Here is an 18,614-nt window from a genome sequence, read left to right as displayed (position 1 = left end):
ACCACTCACTAAACAGTTTCATCTGACATTTGAAAATACTTGGTGGCTTGTCATTCATTTCTAACACTCCCATGGCGTCAAACAAAGTGTCCATATTAGGGGAAGCTTTCTCCACTAAGTCTTTGAGAAAATCCTCCTTCTGCATTTGACTCCAGTTTCCAAACCAATGCATCACACACTGTATCTCCTTCTCAGAATTGCTGATTGACATTGTAACAGCTGAGCTGTCAATCACAAGTCACAAACTCTATCCACTTCAGCATCCCCACTCAGTCGTATATGAACACCCAGTCCTTGTATCAGCTCATCTGCAAACAACCATCATCAAATGTAAACATTAGCTGACTATTGCTCTGGTTGCCAGGTGAAGAACTGACGGGGAAGAATGCATGCTCATAGGTAGAGCCTGCTTTGACACAAGATGGAGAAATGCCTGTTTCAAGACATCTTCACCAACTGGCTGACAAGAGTTGATACCTTAGCTATTTCACGTATTTCTTTATTTGACAGGTGTAATTCACTTAGCCTACACGACGGCAGCCCGCATTATAACGGGAGGAAACCGGGCAGATCCCGGGGAAACCCACGACCATCTGACACACCTTCCCACAAAAATAAATACATGTACTGATTAGTGAATTTCACTGCCAATCATTTTGTTTTTCTCACGAAAACTGGCCTCTTCATGTAGTTCAACAAGTCAAACGATACACTGCTATTGTGCGCCATAGTCCGGCATGACCACTTAACCCCACGAGCCTCGTGGCACTTTCAATGCACCAACAAAATAAACATACCTAAGTCGATATCCACCTCGGTCGCCAAAAGAACATCCCCTGGCTAAAGTGTGAAACATTTTGTAATCAGTTTACCATATAGATCAAATTATGTGATCATCTGCTGTTATCATCTGTAGCATAGTTTTGCTCCATTTTCACTCTAATCATTCAAAAACCATAACCCAAATGTAAATAGCGTGGGCATAAATAAAAAACAAAACGGACTTTACCCTGATCTATCGTGTTTTAAGTTGTGAAATGACATGCACACTAACAATCTGATAAACAGACTGGTGGAAAAATGAACATTCCATATGTGTTTGAGTTCACGCTTGTCAAAATGTCTGTGTCAGCGTTCATGCGACAGGAAAGCCAACTTTTCCATGGTATACAGTGAGTGTGTGTGTGTGTGTGCATATGTGTTTTTATTCTGAGGATGTTTGGGTCAATATATTGAAAGTCAATCAAACAAGACAACTTTATGTGACTTTCAGATTATTTGTTTGTTTCACTGGTGGTTACCACCGTTTTAAAGAATTTTTCACTTACATGACGGTGGCGAGGTTTAGAGGCGGAGGAAACGGGTGTGTGCGGAATAAACCACCCATCACCGTAATGGAATAATTAAACATGTCTGTAGGTATCTTCACTTTTTTCTTGTTGACAGTTTACCATTTGAAAAAAAAAAAAACCACTACAATTTATATTTTAACTTACATTACAATGGAACTATATTATGTACAAAGGTAAAATGCGTATTATATCAAGCGTAATGGTTAGCCCCGAAAGACTCCTTTCTTATATTGGCCTGTTCTAGTGTCGTTGGGGTTTCATTGCTTACCATGTTAATTTCGTACACAACGAAAAGTGGGAAGATAACTCTCCATGTTTTTGTTTTTTTATGTACGAAGGTTGATTCACCTCACGTAGAGTGAGTGAGTGCTTGGGGTTCACCTCATGCAGAGTGAGTGAGTGCTAGGGGTTCACCTCATGTAGAGTGAGTGAGTGAGTGCTAGGGGTTCACCTCATGTAGAGTGAGTGAGTGCTAGGGGTTCACCTCATGCAGAGTGAGTGAGTGCTTGGAGTTCAACTCATGTAGAGTGAGTGAGTGCTTGGAGTTCACCTCATGTAGAGTGAGCGAGTGCTAAGGGTTCACCTCATGCAGAGTGAGTGAGTGCTAGGGGTTCACCTCATGTAGAGTGAGTGAGTGCTAGGGGTTCACCTCATGTAGAGCGAGTGAGTGCTTGAGGTTCACCTCAATTAGAGTGAGTGAGTGCTAGGGGTTCACCTCATGTAGAGTGAGTGAGTGCTTGGGGTTCACCTCACGTAGAGTGAGCGAGTGCTAGGGGTTCACCTCATGTAGAGTGAGTGAGTGCTAGGGGTTCACCTCACGTAGAGTGAGTGAGTGCTAGGGGTTCACCTCATGAAGAGTGAGTGAGTGCTAGGAGTTCACCTCATGTAGAGTGAGTGAGTGCTAGGGGTTCACCTCATGTAGAGTGAGTGATTGCTAGGGGTTCACCTCATGTAGAGTGAGTGAGTGCTTGGGGTTCACCTCATGTAGAGTGAGTGAATGCTTGGAGTTCACCTCATGTAGAGTGAGTGAGTGCTTGGGGCTCACCTCATGTAGAGTGAGTGAGTGCTTGGAGTTCACCTCATGTAGAGTGAGTGAGTGCTTGGGGTTCACCTCATGTAAAGTGAGTGAGTGCTTGGAGCTCACCTCATGTAGAGTGAGTAAGTGAGTGCTAGGGGTTCACCTCATGTAGAGTGAGTAAGTGCTCATGTAGAACATGTCACCAGCACATTCTCTTGCTAAGCATGACACATGAAATATCGAGGGACGTAAATAACGTAATGCACGCGAAGAATTCTGAAGCGTTGGTTGTACTGGATAATATTGTTACTCCATGTCATGTTTTTAATAACCCTAAAATCCAGTCCGACAAATATATGTTAACTGGATGTCAAAAAGCTGAACCCAGTGTTCGGCTAACAATCAAGAGAAACACTAAAGGGTAAATCTTGGATGTCAAATTTCTTAATTAGCCCCACAACAGGCAAAATAAAAAGACAATGTAACGATGTAGTATGTTCGTATGTCCATTTGGTGACTGCGTGAATCTTTCCCAAGTGATGTCAGTCAATCAGTTGAGCTGAAGTTAAAACCTTCCTCCCCAAATGCCCGATAAATTTATAGCTTTTTGGTAAAACGTGATTCGTGTGGCAAAACAACACACAATCGAACTGGTAATCATTTTGTATTTTTGACCTACCACAACAAAATGAAGTGGTACATGCAGATTCTTTAGGCACAGAAATTCCTGCAAGTTTTTAAAGCGGAATATAACTGGATACAAACATGTTCGAACATACACTGCAATCACGAATGCATGTCTGCAAAATGTACGCCATATTATCCTCTGCAAACATGTAGTAATGTGAGTGGAGTAGCAGCAATAACAGGATTCACAATCTGTGCCTGCATGCGGCCTAAATTTGTTCCTACAATTAGTACACAAAAACCTTCCTGAAGAAATAAATGTGCCACAGATAAAATACCTAAAGCACATCACAAACTAGCCCACATTTCTGAGGAAAGTAATAACTGAATAGATCATGTCATCCGCTATCACAGCAGAAATTCTCTATACCACAGTCCTTTAATTCTAACCGATAATGTCAATGAACGAAAGCTTAGGGACATCGATGAATCCATATTCAGTTTACAACTAAACAGTAAGATGTCTGTCTTTTTAACGAAAATAAAACCTTTAACCTGTTCTTACGCAGTGAAAATCTTGACCATTCAACCAATGAACAAAAAGCAGAAAGTTATGCAAGACAGGCATCAATTCGTAAAGTTGACAAAGAAACAAAATGTGCTGAACGTGGTCTTGACTTGCCTAATTTAAAACAGATAATCACTGATAACATATGGGCTGACAATGGATGGTTTGGCATAACTTTCAATGACAAGGGCATTACACAAAGAAAGCAGCCAGGCTCACAGAAATCTATACCACAAAGCACACCAGATCTTGGAGTGAGTGAGTGAGTGCTTGTGGTTTAACGTCGTGCTCAACAATTTTTCATATGACGATGAAGGAATCCTTAGGGTGTATGTGATGTACCTCCTTGTTGCAGGACGGATTTCCACCGCTCTTTTATCTAGTGCTGCTTCACTGAGACAACTTAACGAAGGCAAGTAAGCCGCCCTGCTCGAGCCATTATACTGAAACGGATGAACCAGTCGTTGCACTATCCCCTTCATGCTGAACGCCAAGCAAGGAACTTACAACTTCCTCTTTTAATGTCTTAGGTGTGACTCGACCCAGGACTGATCCTGGATCTACCGCTCCCAGATCTTGGACATGCTGGACATACAGTATCTATTCCAGATAATACAAAAGCTCTGGTGCATATTCCTCTGATAAAATTCCTGACAAAATCATAATGTAGAATATAACCACAAACAAACTTTCACATTGCATGCTGTGCTCTTCGTACTGTGAAGACAATGGTGTTATATTACAATTTGCAACTTTCTCACATCTTCAGAAACATCTCTGAGATGCACGCAAAAGTTCTCAATTTAAACGAAAGGTGAGTAAATCACATGGTGAACGTCCTGCTAAGAAACATGAACCAAAACAGAACAGTGGTACTTTTCTTTGAAAGCACAGTCAAATAAAGAAACTGAAGTGTGACAAAAGCACATATTCAAATCAACAGAAATCACGCCTAACTCTGCAAAAGCGTAATTAGATGCTTTACACCACCCTACAAGCACAGCAGCTAAGAAATGGCTTTGTCCATTGTGTCACATTTCATGTACCACCATCAGTTGGCTGTAATAAGTGTGACAAATGGTACTATTTCCATTATGTAAATTAATCTGTCAAATACATCATTTCCTGACAAAACCTGGTGCTGCTCACAATGCACCAAAAACCCCGAAAAAGCACTACCAGTAAATGTAAGCTCCATGTATGAACACATGTATATATACATTCTAGCTGACTTAAAACATCTTGTGGAAGTTTTGAACAAACAAAACCTAGTTTACCCTTATTCTTCAACCTTTACAACCACCACTGCCACTCACATTTGGAAACATTCTTAAAGAACTATGGGGTGTAGAGAGATAATCTGTGGAGTTTTGCGAAGCTTACATCTTTAGTGACACAAACAATCATTTTTGTGTCATTTTGATCACAACAGAATTACAAATTCCACTGGAAAAAGTGCATTAGAGGTCAAAAAGGTTAAGTTTTACATAGGCTGAAGTTTTTCACCACAGCTTATGTGTGACATGATAATAATGACATCATGTAACCCATGTACCTGTAACTACACCTGTATTTTCCTTCCCTCAATCCATAAACTAGAAACAGCTGTGTGACATTCTCATGGCTCCTTGTGCGCGGAAACAATGAACATCCAAGAGTCCTAGAAGAAAAAGACCTAAAAAATAGGACAACTAGTCCACTGGTTAATTTGTCAAACTATAATAAATATTGTTTAAAGAAGTGATCAACTGAATGAGCTATACTTTTAAGGATTAGTGTCAAGAGTTATTTTTTCATAAACTTATACCCTTGTATGTATTTTTAACCTAAAATTATGAAAAGAAAAGAAAAAAAAACTCTAAGAAATAATACATTTATTGGAGTAATAGGATATTTAAAATAACTAGATAATGAGGCTGCCTTTAGGCATATTTTCTGCTAACACTCATTCGTCTCTGCCAAACTACGTCATACAAGACATTCATGTAACAACTGTCAGAGCTTCATCATTTAGCTCAGTGTTAAAAAGCAACAAGAGTAACAACAAGCATACTGAATTTCTTCCACATAATGGTTTGCTGTCTGCTTATGGTTCCACCTTTCTGCATGTTTGAGGACAAATTGAATGCAATTTATCAGTCTTAATACTTTGACAATGGTGACAATTTATGTTTAATTGGGTTTGCCAACATCAAGGCTTCACAGAGAAAATCAAGTTTTAGTCTACATAGAGAAATCTCCTCAGAACAGGCTTAAATCACCAGGTGAACATGTTATAAGGTTGAAGAAATACAGCGTAGTAGTAACCTGGTAAAATGCAATGAAAAGAAATTAACTCTAGTAGTGGTTATAATATTTGTTTTATTATTTATATACCATGTCTATTTGTTTGTAATACGTCCTATTCAGACAAGTCATATGACTCACGGAGCAGTCTTTGTGTGAGATAATATCTCAGCAAGCCTGTATGGCACGTGGGCCAAGACAGGATTGCACAGCGGTCAGCGCAGGCCTAGATATTTCAAAGCAAATATCCATCGCAAGAGTCTAATTTAATTATTCCACACCTTTTTTTTGGATGAGCTGTGGGACATGACATGTTTGTTTGTATATTTGTGAGCATGCTTTGTTGTTTCCTGATCAAATACACAGGTGATGACTAAAAATGTCATTAAATTGCTCTTTTCACATCAGCCTATTTAATGGTCCTCCATCTGAAATATTAATTGGTTTTCAGCAGGCTGCATTGGCCTTCAACTTCACCTTGAATAAATGAAGCCTGCCACAGACCAAAATGACAGATCTTGGAACTGTAACAAGGCCATTTAATAGCATACTATTTTAACTCTGCAACAAGAATAGATCCAGCTAAATAAAAGCTGTGTGGTCACACCATTACAAAGGATGTGGATGTATGTTTGACATATCTACATGTAACATGAAACCTACTGGTCACACAATCACTCCTTCCGTCCTTGTCTTCTTGTGGCACCGGTGGTCCTTCAGACAGACATCCTGTAAAACAGGGACATGAAACTAACATGGGTGGATACACATTTGTATACATATGCAGCTAGTGTACTTACATGTAACTGACCTCATTAACCTGCTAGGACACAGGTAGACAGGAATTAAGCATTTTTTTGATTTACATTAAAAGAAATAGTTTCATTTCCTCACTACAGGTGTTTCATTGCACCACAACAGATGTTTCATTTCACCACTACAGATGTAATGTATTTTATGTTTTACATTTTACTAAAAATTACTGCTTACCCGATATTAACAATCTACAATATATTACCAACATAATATTTAATAATAGCTTTTTTCTGATGACTGCAGTAAATTCTGAAATGCTCAGTTAATTTAAATATGTTGAAATGTTTGTTCAATAAAATAAATTTAAAACTGTACAGTACGAATGTTTTTATTTGTAACATATAGTAGTCATTGTGCAGACATTGCGCTACAATGCATTTGTGACATGACAATGGCTAAACGTTCTTCTTTGCACTAGTGCCACGTCCTGTGAAAAAAAAATATCCCTGAGTCCCATTATTTTCACCATACATTGATTGGGAGTCCTGAATAAAAACAATTGTTATACTTGATACAATAAATTCAGAATTTAACTGCAAGTTGAGCTATTAAAGTGAAGAACTTGGTAAGACGTCTCAAGGAAATATCCATCCAGGTTAGACAAACACGTCTGCAGAGGGTAATGGTACATCTATATTGATGTGTATATGTTTTGTTTTATTATATTTAGTATTAACTAAATAAATTCATAATGTTAACAGTTTTATTGAAAGCCATTCAGCTGCTGTTTAAAATACATGACTTTCATAGCTTATATATATATATATATATATATATATATATATATATATATATATATATACTACTAAATTTAATAAAACAAAACAAAATACCAAACTGTTGATCACGTTGAAACATCTCACTGCCTAAAAATACCCAATTAATTCTTAAAAGGAAGTATCTGGAAAGAAAAACACAATATGTACATGGACATCGTCGAAGTAAGTACTACAGTATATAAATAATGTATCATTGATAGGCCTTGTGTATGAGGACATATTCACAAACTTAATACACCCAACTACAAACCGTGGATTACGTTGATAACATCACAACATGCCTAAAAAAAGAATTACTTGAACAGAAACAAAATTATGTACAATATATACTCTTACATATAATATAATGTACATGTTCAACGGCCAGCTTTCCTGTAGTTCGAACTTTGTTGCATCACGAGCTGTTGTGACGGTAAGTGACGTTTGAGATCACACCGTGACGACGTCTGGCGGCAGGGGGAGGGAGCCTGTTTCAATATAGTCACGTGATGATTAAGGCCCACTTTTTCGTGGTGGGATGCAAGATTTTCTTGATTGCGTTCGGCAATAATTTCTGCCGCGCCGAATGGCGGCTCGTAGCTGTGACTACTCTTTATGATGTAACAAGCAGCACGTGTCTTTATAAGCGCTATCCATTTCTTTGACACTAAAAAATAAGATTATCAGTGACAATTAACACAGAAATCTACGTCATACTTGTAACACTACCTTCTTCGTGATCATAATGCTTAACCCATCACTCAAAAAAGAATTGGAAGTCGTTTAAAAAACAGTAGAAAGTTAGCAGCATACATATGTCGTCACTTTCTTTTCCTCATGTAGGCCGACTACGTTCATCTTGTACTTGATTGGTTAGCAGTACTTCAATCCACCAATCAGAAAAGCCGTAACAGTTGCCTCAAGCAGACGACATGAGAAAATGACAACAGCAACATGTGCGCAGACATCGGTGGATAAGTTTCTTGTTGAAAAGGTATTCCCGAAGATTTTTTTCATTCGTACCGCTACTATAATATGGCAGTGAACTCCCTCCTTCATATGTACATTTGATCGTGACGGCATACTCCGACCACATCACCTTCAAACATTAATGCAGCCTGATTTTTTTGGAAAGTCTCTCTTCTATCTTGTAAGGGACCAGGACAGAAGTTAAGTCATAGCAGTCATAAAATGATGTTCCAAGAGGATAGGATTCGCGTTCAGGCCTAAATAAGTGAGTAAATTATCTCTTGTCTACTAGTACTAGTAGTTAGTAGTACTGGTAAAACGTGTATGTTTAATGTACTTGTACTGGACGTCTTTAACCCGTCTTCCATCAGGTGAACTTAGCTGCAGACCCACACTTCAGTTCGACTGAAAATGTATACCTATGCCATACATTGTATGTCGCCAACTGAACATGGCAGCAAAATGTGGAATTTATCGTACAGTATGTCTCTAATATTCTACTCTCTTTTTTTCAGGCACCTCCTACTATTTTCTACATTCCTGATTTCATAACCAAAGAAGAAGAGCAACATTTACTAAATAATGTGTATTCAGCCCCAAAACCAAAATGGACACAGTTATCAAATAGGAGGCTTCAGAACTGGGGTGAGATTTATGACAAGCAACTGGCCTATACACTGCCAGGAATTATTTATTAAGTTCGTGCTAAAAAACAGAATTAACAAAAATCATTTAATGTGGACAAAGTACAAGTTCTCAATGTCTAAGCTCACATAAAGTTTTATAAGTTAGACGTTAGCCCTCAAGACATGCCGTGCTAACGTAGTACCTATAGTCACAGGGCCGTATGTGGCATACCAGGAAAATTTCTGATGGAAAAGTCCATCCTAATGAATGTTACAATGAATCCACACTTTATCTGACTTTTTTCAATGTCATATAGAAGCTGGGATGGATAACTTAATGGAGAAGAAAATTTAAATGTCAGTCAGATACCATTGAAATGAGTACGCATTTCCTCGCAGGTGCATGCCATAAAAAAATTTTAATATGTACCACAAGTTGATAAATTATAAATAAAATCAGGGCCTACACCGCTGTGGGCGACTCCATTTTGCCTAAGAACTAGGCCTGAAGTCTTCTGTTTTAGGAGGAGAATTGCCGTCGCAAACTGCCGAAGTGCAGTTCGTACATTTCCGGTAGAACTCTTTTTCCCAGAAGGTAGCAAACAGTACAGTTCGTTTTCCGCCTGATAATCAGGAAACTTGAATGTAGGTCGTAGGTTCTGACATAGGTTCTAAGCCAGCAGTTTTAGCGACTCTCATTGGCTGAGAGGCAACACACCCCCAGCATAAATTACAGGGTGTTAAAGATGGAGGACATGATGGACTCATCGATTTATGCCAGCTTTGCTGTTTTCAGGCTTTACGTGTATGGCGAGGAAAAATCGCAAAATTATGCAGCAGGCACCACCAGATAGAAAAAAATGTGCATGTTTTTATGTTTTTAAGTTCTCTTCTCCTTTAAGATATATATGGATCAAAACTTCTGTTTATGTGATGAGCGACGTGTCGGTATATAGATACTAATACTGTTATCAAGCATAATGCATCAACAGTAACAGCAGTGGGCATTTAAAGAGAGTGCTAAGGTGTTGATTCAACATATGAACATTAGATGAAACATACAACAGATCAACAAAAAAGCTATAAGAAAAAGCAAACAACAAAGGAGAGGTCAGCTGGCCTTGAGCTCTATGTAAGGAGAGGTCAGCTGGCCCTGAGCTCTGTGTAAGGAGGGGGTCATCTGGCCCTCTTCTCTATGTAAGGAGAGGTCAGCTGGCCCTGAGCTCTATGTAAGGAGGGGTCAGCTAGCCTTGAGCTCTACGTGAGGAGAGGTCAGCTAGCCCTGAGCTCTATGTAAGGGGAGGTCAGCTAGCCCTGGGCTCTATGTAAGGAGAGATCGGCTCCACGTACCCTTGAGCTCTACATAAGGAGAGGTCAGCTAGCCCTGAACTCTGTGTAAGGAGAGGTCAGCTGGCCTTGAGCTCTATGTAAGGAGAGGTCAGCTAGCATTGAGCTCTATGTAAGGATAGGTCAGCTCTTGAGCTCTATGTAAGGATAAGTCAGCTTGCCTGAGCTCTACGTAAGGAGAGGTCAGCCAGCCCTGAGCTCTATGTAAGGAGAGGTCAGCCAGCCTTGAGCTAGTTGGCTGTCTGCTTTCAGTATACATGTAGTTGGGAAAGGAATCTCATTCTGTGTTACTTGACATCTAGTTGACAGGGTGGTAGTGACACTGTTAAAAATTTTACACACAGCAAAAACAGTTGGTGTCTGGTGGCAGGTCAGCAAAATGAAGTAAGGGAACTCTTATTGGCGATTTTTATGGTGGTTTTATAGAGAAATTGAAAAAGGGCTTTTTCAGATACATGATAGTACTGGTGACCAGTGTATTTTTTTGATTACAGGTGGACTCCCACATGCAAAGGGTATGGTACCTGAAAACTTGCCACAGGTAAACATCAACTACCACACATGTAATTATCAGCACTAAACATCAACTACCACACATGTAATTACCAGCACTAAACATCAACAACCATACATGTAATTACCAGCACTAAACATCAACAACCATACATGTAATTATCAGCACTAAACATCAACTACCATACATGTAATTACCAGCACTAAACATCAACTACCATACATGTAATTATAAGCACTAAACATCAACTATCATACATGTAATTACCAGCACTAAATATCAACTACCATACATGTAATTATCAGCACTAAATATCAACTGTCATACATGTAATTACCGGCACTAAACATCAACTACCATACATGTAATTACCAGCACTAAACATCAACTACCATACATGTAATTACCAGCACTAAACATCAACTACCATACGTGTAATTATCAGCACTAAACATCAACTACCATGCATGTAATTACCAGCACTAAACATCAACTACCATACGTGTAATTATCAGCACTTAACATCAACTACCATGCATGTAATTACCAGCACTAAACATCAACTACCATACGTGTAATTATCAGCACTAAACATCAACAACCATACATGTAATTACCAGCACTAAACATCAACAACCATACATGTAATTATCAGCACTAAACATCAACTACCATACATGTAATTACCAGCACTAAACATCAACTACCATACATGTAATTATCAGCACTAAACATCAACTATCATACATGTAATTACCAGCGCTAAACATCAACTACCATACATGTAATTATCAGCACTAAATATCAACTGTCATACATGTAATTACCAGCACTAAACATCAACTACCATACATGTAATTACCAGCACTAAACAGCTGATTGTATCTGGTACATGTATGTCACTTCTTTGTTGATAGCAAAAATCATAATAGTAGTCATATGTGACATGGAGAAAATTGTACATACATATGTTTTCCTCTCTGCCCTGATAGGCATTTACATTTTAAGCTTTAGTATGTTGTGTTTGAACCCAGCGATGTAATTTACTACAAAAACATGGTTTCTGTCTCGACAGTGGCTGTCTGTGTATGCCCAGAAGATTGCCAGTTTGAGAGTATTTGACGACAAAGTTCCAAACCATGTATTGGTGAATGAGTACAAACCCGGCCAGGGTATAATGGTAAGTGTTACTTCTACATACACATGCATGCTTCATTGAATTGCATTTAAGAGGCTTTTGGAAATGAAGCTTTTTTTGTTTTCATTGCAAATTTCAGAGGTGTTGTAAAAGTATGATCTTTTTTGCGCTGTGAGGTTAATATTTTGTAACAAAATAGTGCTCTTGATATTCTATAAACTGTGTCTTAAACAGACAGGATTACTACTGGATAGTATATATGAAAATGAGACTTTCATCTAAACCTGTGAATGTCTCCAGAATATGACCAACATTAGAGCAAAGGTAATAGAAAACAATGTAATGCTTCCTCCTCCTGATACTTGCAGTGAGATTTACGATAATACTGGTTTTGCTCAAATACTGTCTGTTCCTTGTAGCCACACCAAGATGGTGACTTGTTCTACCCTACTGTCTCCACTATCACTCTGGGCTCCCACACCCTCCTGGACTTCTACCATCACATTAACAGCACTGATCAGCGGTCTTCAGGGGTATGTGGTTTAGCTTACATTAATGACACGTAAATCAGGTTTCATAGGCTGGTAGAGAAAGAAAGATGAAGGCTTTTGTTTAGTAAGAGAGTGGTTTCAGAGCTCTCATGAAACATTTGGGAACTGAAATCCCCACCTTTTTGCCAGTGGTCAAGTTATATGAAAGAAGCATTAGGTTAGCAGAGTATTACATAAAATATTTATTGCCGTCAAGTTTCATTAAGGATAGTTAAAGGGAAATTATTTTCACAGTGAAAGGGAACAAATCATCCGCCCCTTCTGTAACTTACCACGCCTCATATAACAACCGTACTAGTGGGATTCCTTACAAACGAGTGTCATTACTTGAAAGTTAATGATGTGCTGTATTTTGGAGTCTTCCAAACAAATAAAGAAATATTTCTTTATAACAGAGCGCCTCCCTTGCAGAGAGACACTTCCTGTCATTATTGCTGCAGCCTCGAAGCCTTGTTCTTGTAAAAGACGACATGTACAAAGTACATCTGCACGGCATCTCTGAGCGGGTGACTGACGAAGTTACGGATCTGATCGCTAATCTCGATTCCTGCAAGGATGCTCACACAGGGGACAGACTCACACGGGAAACAAGAGTGTCACTGACAATACGATTTGTTCCTAAAGTGCTCAAAACGAAATTTCTGTTTGGAAAATCAAAAAGATAGCAATTGCTTCTGGAAATTCGCATGTTATTCTGTTGTACAAAATGATTTTAAATAAAACTGGACGATTTATCAGTTTGGTCTGTGATAGCTTTCTTTATGCTTGTGGCCGGAGATTAAATAAATAGTTTTATTATAGCGGTACATGTGTATCACAAAGGAAATCCTCAGCCACCAGATAAAAATACACTGTAAGATTTTCGGAGCTCCTCAGCCACCAGATAAAAATAGACTGTATGATTTTCGGAGCTCCTCAGCCACCAGATAAAAATACACTTTTAAGATTCCGAAACCTCAAGACACGCACATCTCTGCATGCAAAGGGAAGGAATAATTATGAAATAGGTGTGCTGTAAAATGGGTAAATTTGGATTCTGATTTATCCACCATGAATTACAGAAAATTTCCACAAGATACTTCTAGGCTAAATTTGAGATCAATGCGTGAAGTTTAAACCTTGAAGCAAAAGTTTGAACGAGCGCACAGATGGAAACGGCTGACTGGATGGCTGGACAAAAGGCAATCCCATGCCACCAAGCAATCAGAACAAAGGATTTTCCATACCAAATCTGAGATCAGTCCGTCAAGTTTGATGAAAAATATCGAGCAGACAGACTGCTTAACGACCCTAAACTGAGAGTAAAACCCATGCAAGCAAGGATTCAAACTAGTCTTAGAGAGGGAACTTGTACGTTCTTCTACACTCAGAGGTTGTGAGGACTTGCCAAGGGCCCGTTTCCACGTAATGTTACGTTTAAGCTTTAGTAGCGTTTAAGCTTTAACGAAGTCCTCTTAACGTTAAGAACTACCATTGCGACGTAATGCTTACAGTGGTGGTTGTCATGGTAGTAAGGTGCTCTTAACGATAAGAGGGCTTCATGCAAATGGGCCCAGTATCCTAGGTATTACGTGCGTTTTGTGAAGCGGAGCCCACATGACAATATGCGGTCGACGACACTCGTGAGGCTGTTTGACCAGTGTAACGTTTGTTGAAGATCACTTGTCTTACCCCAGTATGCTGTGCAAATCTGTTCGTCACAATGTGCAAATCTGTACCTCACAATGTGCAAATCTGTTCGTCACAGCGTGCAAATGTGTACGTCACTTATCATGCATGTGGGAACGTGGGTCAGTAACTTGCCAAAGGTCGGTGGTTTCCTCGAGGGCACTCCACTCCGTGATCAATTCTTCAGTATTGCATTAAACAGCAATCAGATAAGTAGAGAAAAAAAATGAATGATTGCATATAGGACAATATTTTGGTCCGTTCCGGCATCATTGAAACCTGATTTCTTTACTTAACTCCGCCTTAGATGCCTTATGGTTTTACTTTATTAATTCTTTGGCCGTTTGTGTTGAACGTTAGTCACACGAGCTAGTACTGACCAGTGACCGGATTCACGAGGCGCTCGTAGCTTTACGTGCGAGTATAACTACAGTGGACACAGGCTCCTGGATCGTCCCTTATGGTTAACGTAGTCCGAGGTTGCTCCAACGATAAGTTCGGCAAGATTTTGTGGGCAAAGCATTTTGGCCGAAGGGTAATCTCACTGCGTTTGCCGATGTCTGCTATTAGATCAAACATCATGAGAATACAGAGCTAACTCTTCTCTCGAGTTGATCAAGTCAGAGTGGCAGGAGTCCAACGAGTTACGAAATGTTCAGTGTTGAACTGATCCGTTCCTAAAGTGTAGCATTCACGGAATATACGTACAGGAAACGTACACTTTGCTAGATCATGGATTTATGGAGTGTACCAGTTACACGCCACACTTTGCTACATCAGGGCATTTATGGAGTGTGCCAATTACACACCCACACTTTGCTACTTCAGGGCATTTATGGAGTGGGTTAATTACACACCCACACTTTGCTAGATCATGGATACATGGAGTGTACCAGTTACATGCCCACACTGTGCTAGATCACGGCATTTAGGGAGTGTGCCAATTACACACCCACACTTTGCTACTTCAGGGCATTTATGGAGTGGGTTAATTACACACCCACACTTTGCTAGGTCATGGATTTATGGAGTGTACCAGTTACACGCCCACACTTTGCTACATCAGGGCATTTATGGAGTGTGCCAATTACACACCACACTTTGCTACTTCAGGGCATTTATGGAGTGGTTAATTACACACCACACTTTGCTAGATCATGGATACATGGAGTGTACCAGTTACATGCCCACACTGTGCTAGATCACGGCATTTAGGGAGTGGGTTAATTACACACCCACACTTTGCTAGATCATGGATTTATGGAGTGTACCAGTTACACACCCGCACTGTGCTAGATCACGGCATTTATGGAGTGTACCAGTTACACACCCACACGGTGCTAGATCAGGGTATTTATGGAGTGGGTTAATTACACACCCACACTTTGCTAGATCATGGATTTATGGAGTGTACCAGTTACATGCCCACAGTGTGCTAGATCACGGCATTTATGGAGTGGGCTAATTACACACCCACACTTTGCTAGATCATGGATTTTATGGAGTGTACCAGTTACACACCCGCACTGTGCTAGATCACGGCATTTATGGAGTGGGCTAATTACACACCCACACCTTGCTACTTCAGGGCATTTATGGAGTGGGTTAATTATACACCCACACTTTGCTAGATCAGGGCATTTATGGAGTGTAACCAGTTACACACCCACACTTTGCTAGATCAGGGCATTTATGGAGTGGGTTAATTACACACCCACACTGTGCGAGATCAGGGCATTTATGGAGTGTACCAGCTACACACCCACACTGTGCGAGATCAGGGCATTATGGAGTGTGCCAATTACACACCTGCACTGTGCTAGATCACGGCATTTATGGAGTGTACCAGTTACACACCCACACGGTGCTAGATCACGGCATTTATGGAGTGGGTTAATTACACACCCACACTTTGCTAGATCATGGATTTATGGAGTGTACCAGTTACATGCCACACTGTGCTAGATCACGGCATTTATGGAGTGGGCTATTACACACCCACACTTTGCTAGATCATGGATTTATGGAGTGTACAAGTTACACACCCGCACTGTGCTAGATCACGGCATTTATGGAGTGGGCTAATTACACACCCACACTTTGCTACTTCAGGGCATTTATGGAGTGGGTTAATTACACACCCACACTTTGCTAGATCATGGATTTATGGAGTGTACCAGTTACACACCCACACTTTGCTAGATCAGGGCATTTATGGAGTGGGTTAATTACAACCCACACTGTGCGAGATCAGGGCATTTATGGAGTGTACCAGCTACACACCCACACTGTGCGAGATCAGGGCATTTATGGAGTGTGCCAATTACACACCTGCACTGTGCTAGATCACGGCATTTATGGAGTGTACCAGTTACACACCCACACGGTGCGAGATCAGAGCATTTATGGAGTGTACCAGTTACACACCCACAATGTGCGAGATCAGAGCATTTATGGAGTGTACCAGTTACACACCCACACTTTGCTAGATCATGGATTTATGGAGTGTACCAGTTACACACCCACACGGTGCGAGATCAGGGCATTTATGGAGTGTACCAATTACACACCCACACGGTGCGAGATCAGGGCATTTATGGAGTGTACCAGTTACATGCCCACACTGTGCTAGATCACGGCATTAGGGAGTGGGCTAATTACACACCCACACTTTGCTAGGATCATGGATTTATGGAGTGTACCAGTTACACACCCACACTGTGCGAGATCAGGGGCATTTATGGAGTGTGCCAATTACACACCTGCACTGTGCTAGATCACGGCATTTATGGAGTGTACCAGTTACACACCCACACGGTGCTAGATCACGGCATTTATGGAGTGAGTTTAATTACACACCCAGCACTTTGCTAGATCATGGATTTATGGAGTGTACCAGTTTACATGCCCACACTGTGCTAGATCACAGCATTTAGGAGTGGGCTAATTACACACCACACTTTGCTAGATCATGGATTTATGGAGTGTACCAGTTACACACCTGCACTGTGCTAGATCACGGCATTTATGGAGTGGGCTAATTACACACCCACACTTTGCTACTTCAGGGGCATTTATGGAGTGGGTTAATTACACACCCACACTTTGCTAGATCATGGATTTATGGAGTGTACCAGTTTACACACCCACACTTTGCTAGATCAGGGCATTTATGGAGTGGGTTAATTACACACCCACACTGTGCGAGATCAGGGCATTTATGGAGTGTACCAGCTACACACCCACACTGTGCGAGATCAGGGCATTTATGGAGTGTGCCAATTACACACCTGCACTGTGCTAGATCACGGCATTTATGGAGTGTACCAGTTACACACCCACACTGTGCGAGATCAGAGCATTTATGGAGTGTACCAGTTACACACCCACACTTTGCTAGATCATGGATTTATGGAGTGTACCAGTTACACACCCACACGGTGCGAGATCAGGGCAATTTATGGAGTGTACCAATTACACACCCACACGGTGCGAGATCAGGGCATTTATGGAGTGTACCAGTTACATGCCACACTGTGCTAGATCACGGCATTTAGAGAGTGGCTAATTACACACCCACACTTTGCTAGATCATGGATTTATGGAGTGTACCAGTTACACACCCGCACTGTGCTAGATCACGGCATTTATGGAGTGGGCTAATTACACACCCACACCTTGCTACTTCAGGGCATTTATGGAGTGGGTTAATTACACACCCACACTTTGCTAGATCAGGGCATTTATGGAGTGTACCAGTAACACACCCACACTTTGCTAGATCACGGCATTTATGGAGTGGGTTAATTACACACCCACACTGTGGCGAGATCAGGGCATTTATGGAGTGTACCAGCTACACACCCACACTGTGCGAGATCAGGCATTTATGGAGTGTGCCAGTTACACACCTGCACTGTGCTAGATCACGGCATTTATGGAGTGTACCAGTTACACACCCACACTTTGCTAGATCAGGGCATTTATGGAGTGGGTTAATTACACACCCACACTGTGCGAGATCAGGGCATTTATGGGAGTGTACCAGCTACACACCCACACTGTGCGAGATCAGGGCATTTATGGAGTGTGCCAATTACACACCTGCACTGTGCTAGATCACGGCATTTATGGAGTGTACCAGTTACACACCCACACGGTGCGAGATCAGAGCAATTTATGGAGTGTACCAGTTACACACCCACACTGTGCGAGATCAGAGCATTTATGGAGTGTACCAGTTACACACCCACACTTTGCTAGATCAGGGCATTTATGAGTGTACCAATTACACACCCACACGGTGCGAGATCAGGGCAATTTATGGAGTGTACCAATTACACACCCACACGGTGCGAGATCAGGGCATTTATGGA

At 40.7% G+C, this 18,614-nt stretch overlaps 2 protein-coding genes and 1 long non-coding RNA gene across 3 annotated transcripts in view; 1 reads left to right on the top strand and 2 right to left on the bottom strand.

Annotated features, from left to right (window-relative positions):
* Window positions 1-272: 272 nt before the first annotated feature.
* On the bottom strand, window positions 273-8,280 carry LOC135466567 (uncharacterized). The gene is made up of 4 exons (XR_010444136.1): window positions 8,155-8,280; window positions 6,515-6,580; window positions 5,121-5,240; window positions 273-308 (listed from the first exon to the last, which is right to left on the bottom strand). It is a non-coding gene; the product is annotated as an uncharacterized LOC135466567 (long non-coding RNA).
* On the top strand, window positions 8,272-13,294 carry LOC135466566 (alpha-ketoglutarate-dependent dioxygenase alkB homolog 6-like). The gene is made up of 6 exons (XM_064744118.1): window positions 8,272-8,419; window positions 8,910-9,039; window positions 10,862-10,908; window positions 11,957-12,061; window positions 12,439-12,552; window positions 12,966-13,294. The coding sequence occupies exons 1-6, from the start codon at window positions 8,366-8,368 to the stop codon at window positions 13,233-13,235; spliced, it is 720 nt and encodes a 239-aa protein (XP_064600188.1). The 5' UTR covers window positions 8,272-8,365; the 3' UTR covers window positions 13,236-13,294.
* A 4,943-nt stretch (window positions 13,295-18,237) lies between these two features.
* Window positions 18,238-18,614, bottom strand: part of LOC135469316 (uncharacterized) — a 7,548-nt gene continuing 7,171 nt past the window's right edge. The window contains 1 exon segment of the mRNA XM_064747937.1: window positions 18,238-18,299. Within this exon segment, the coding sequence (XP_064604007.1) occupies window positions 18,238-18,299 (62 nt within the window).

Source organism: Liolophura sinensis, chromosome 6, assembly GCF_032854445.1.
Source record: "Liolophura sinensis isolate JHLJ2023 chromosome 6, CUHK_Ljap_v2, whole genome shotgun sequence".
In the NCBI taxonomy this organism is placed as follows: Eukaryota; Metazoa; Mollusca; class Polyplacophora; order Chitonida; family Chitonidae; genus Liolophura; species Liolophura sinensis.
Note: the sequence above shows the minus strand (reverse complement) of the source record. Positions and strands in the feature narration are given on the sequence as shown.

Excerpts from the sequence above, each read along its gene's own strand:
- LOC135466566 (XM_064744118.1), top strand. The coding sequence starts at position 8,366 with ATGACAACAGCAACATGTGCGCAGACATCGGTGGATAAGTTTCTTGTT. Across the intron at positions 10,909-11,956 it reads TACCTGAAAACTTGCCACAG|TGGCTGTCTGTGTATGCCCA; the intron begins GTAAACATCAAC and ends CTGTCTCGACAG. Across the intron at positions 12,062-12,438 it reads AACCCGGCCAGGGTATAATG|CCACACCAAGATGGTGACTT; the intron begins GTAAGTGTTACT and ends TGTTCCTTGTAG.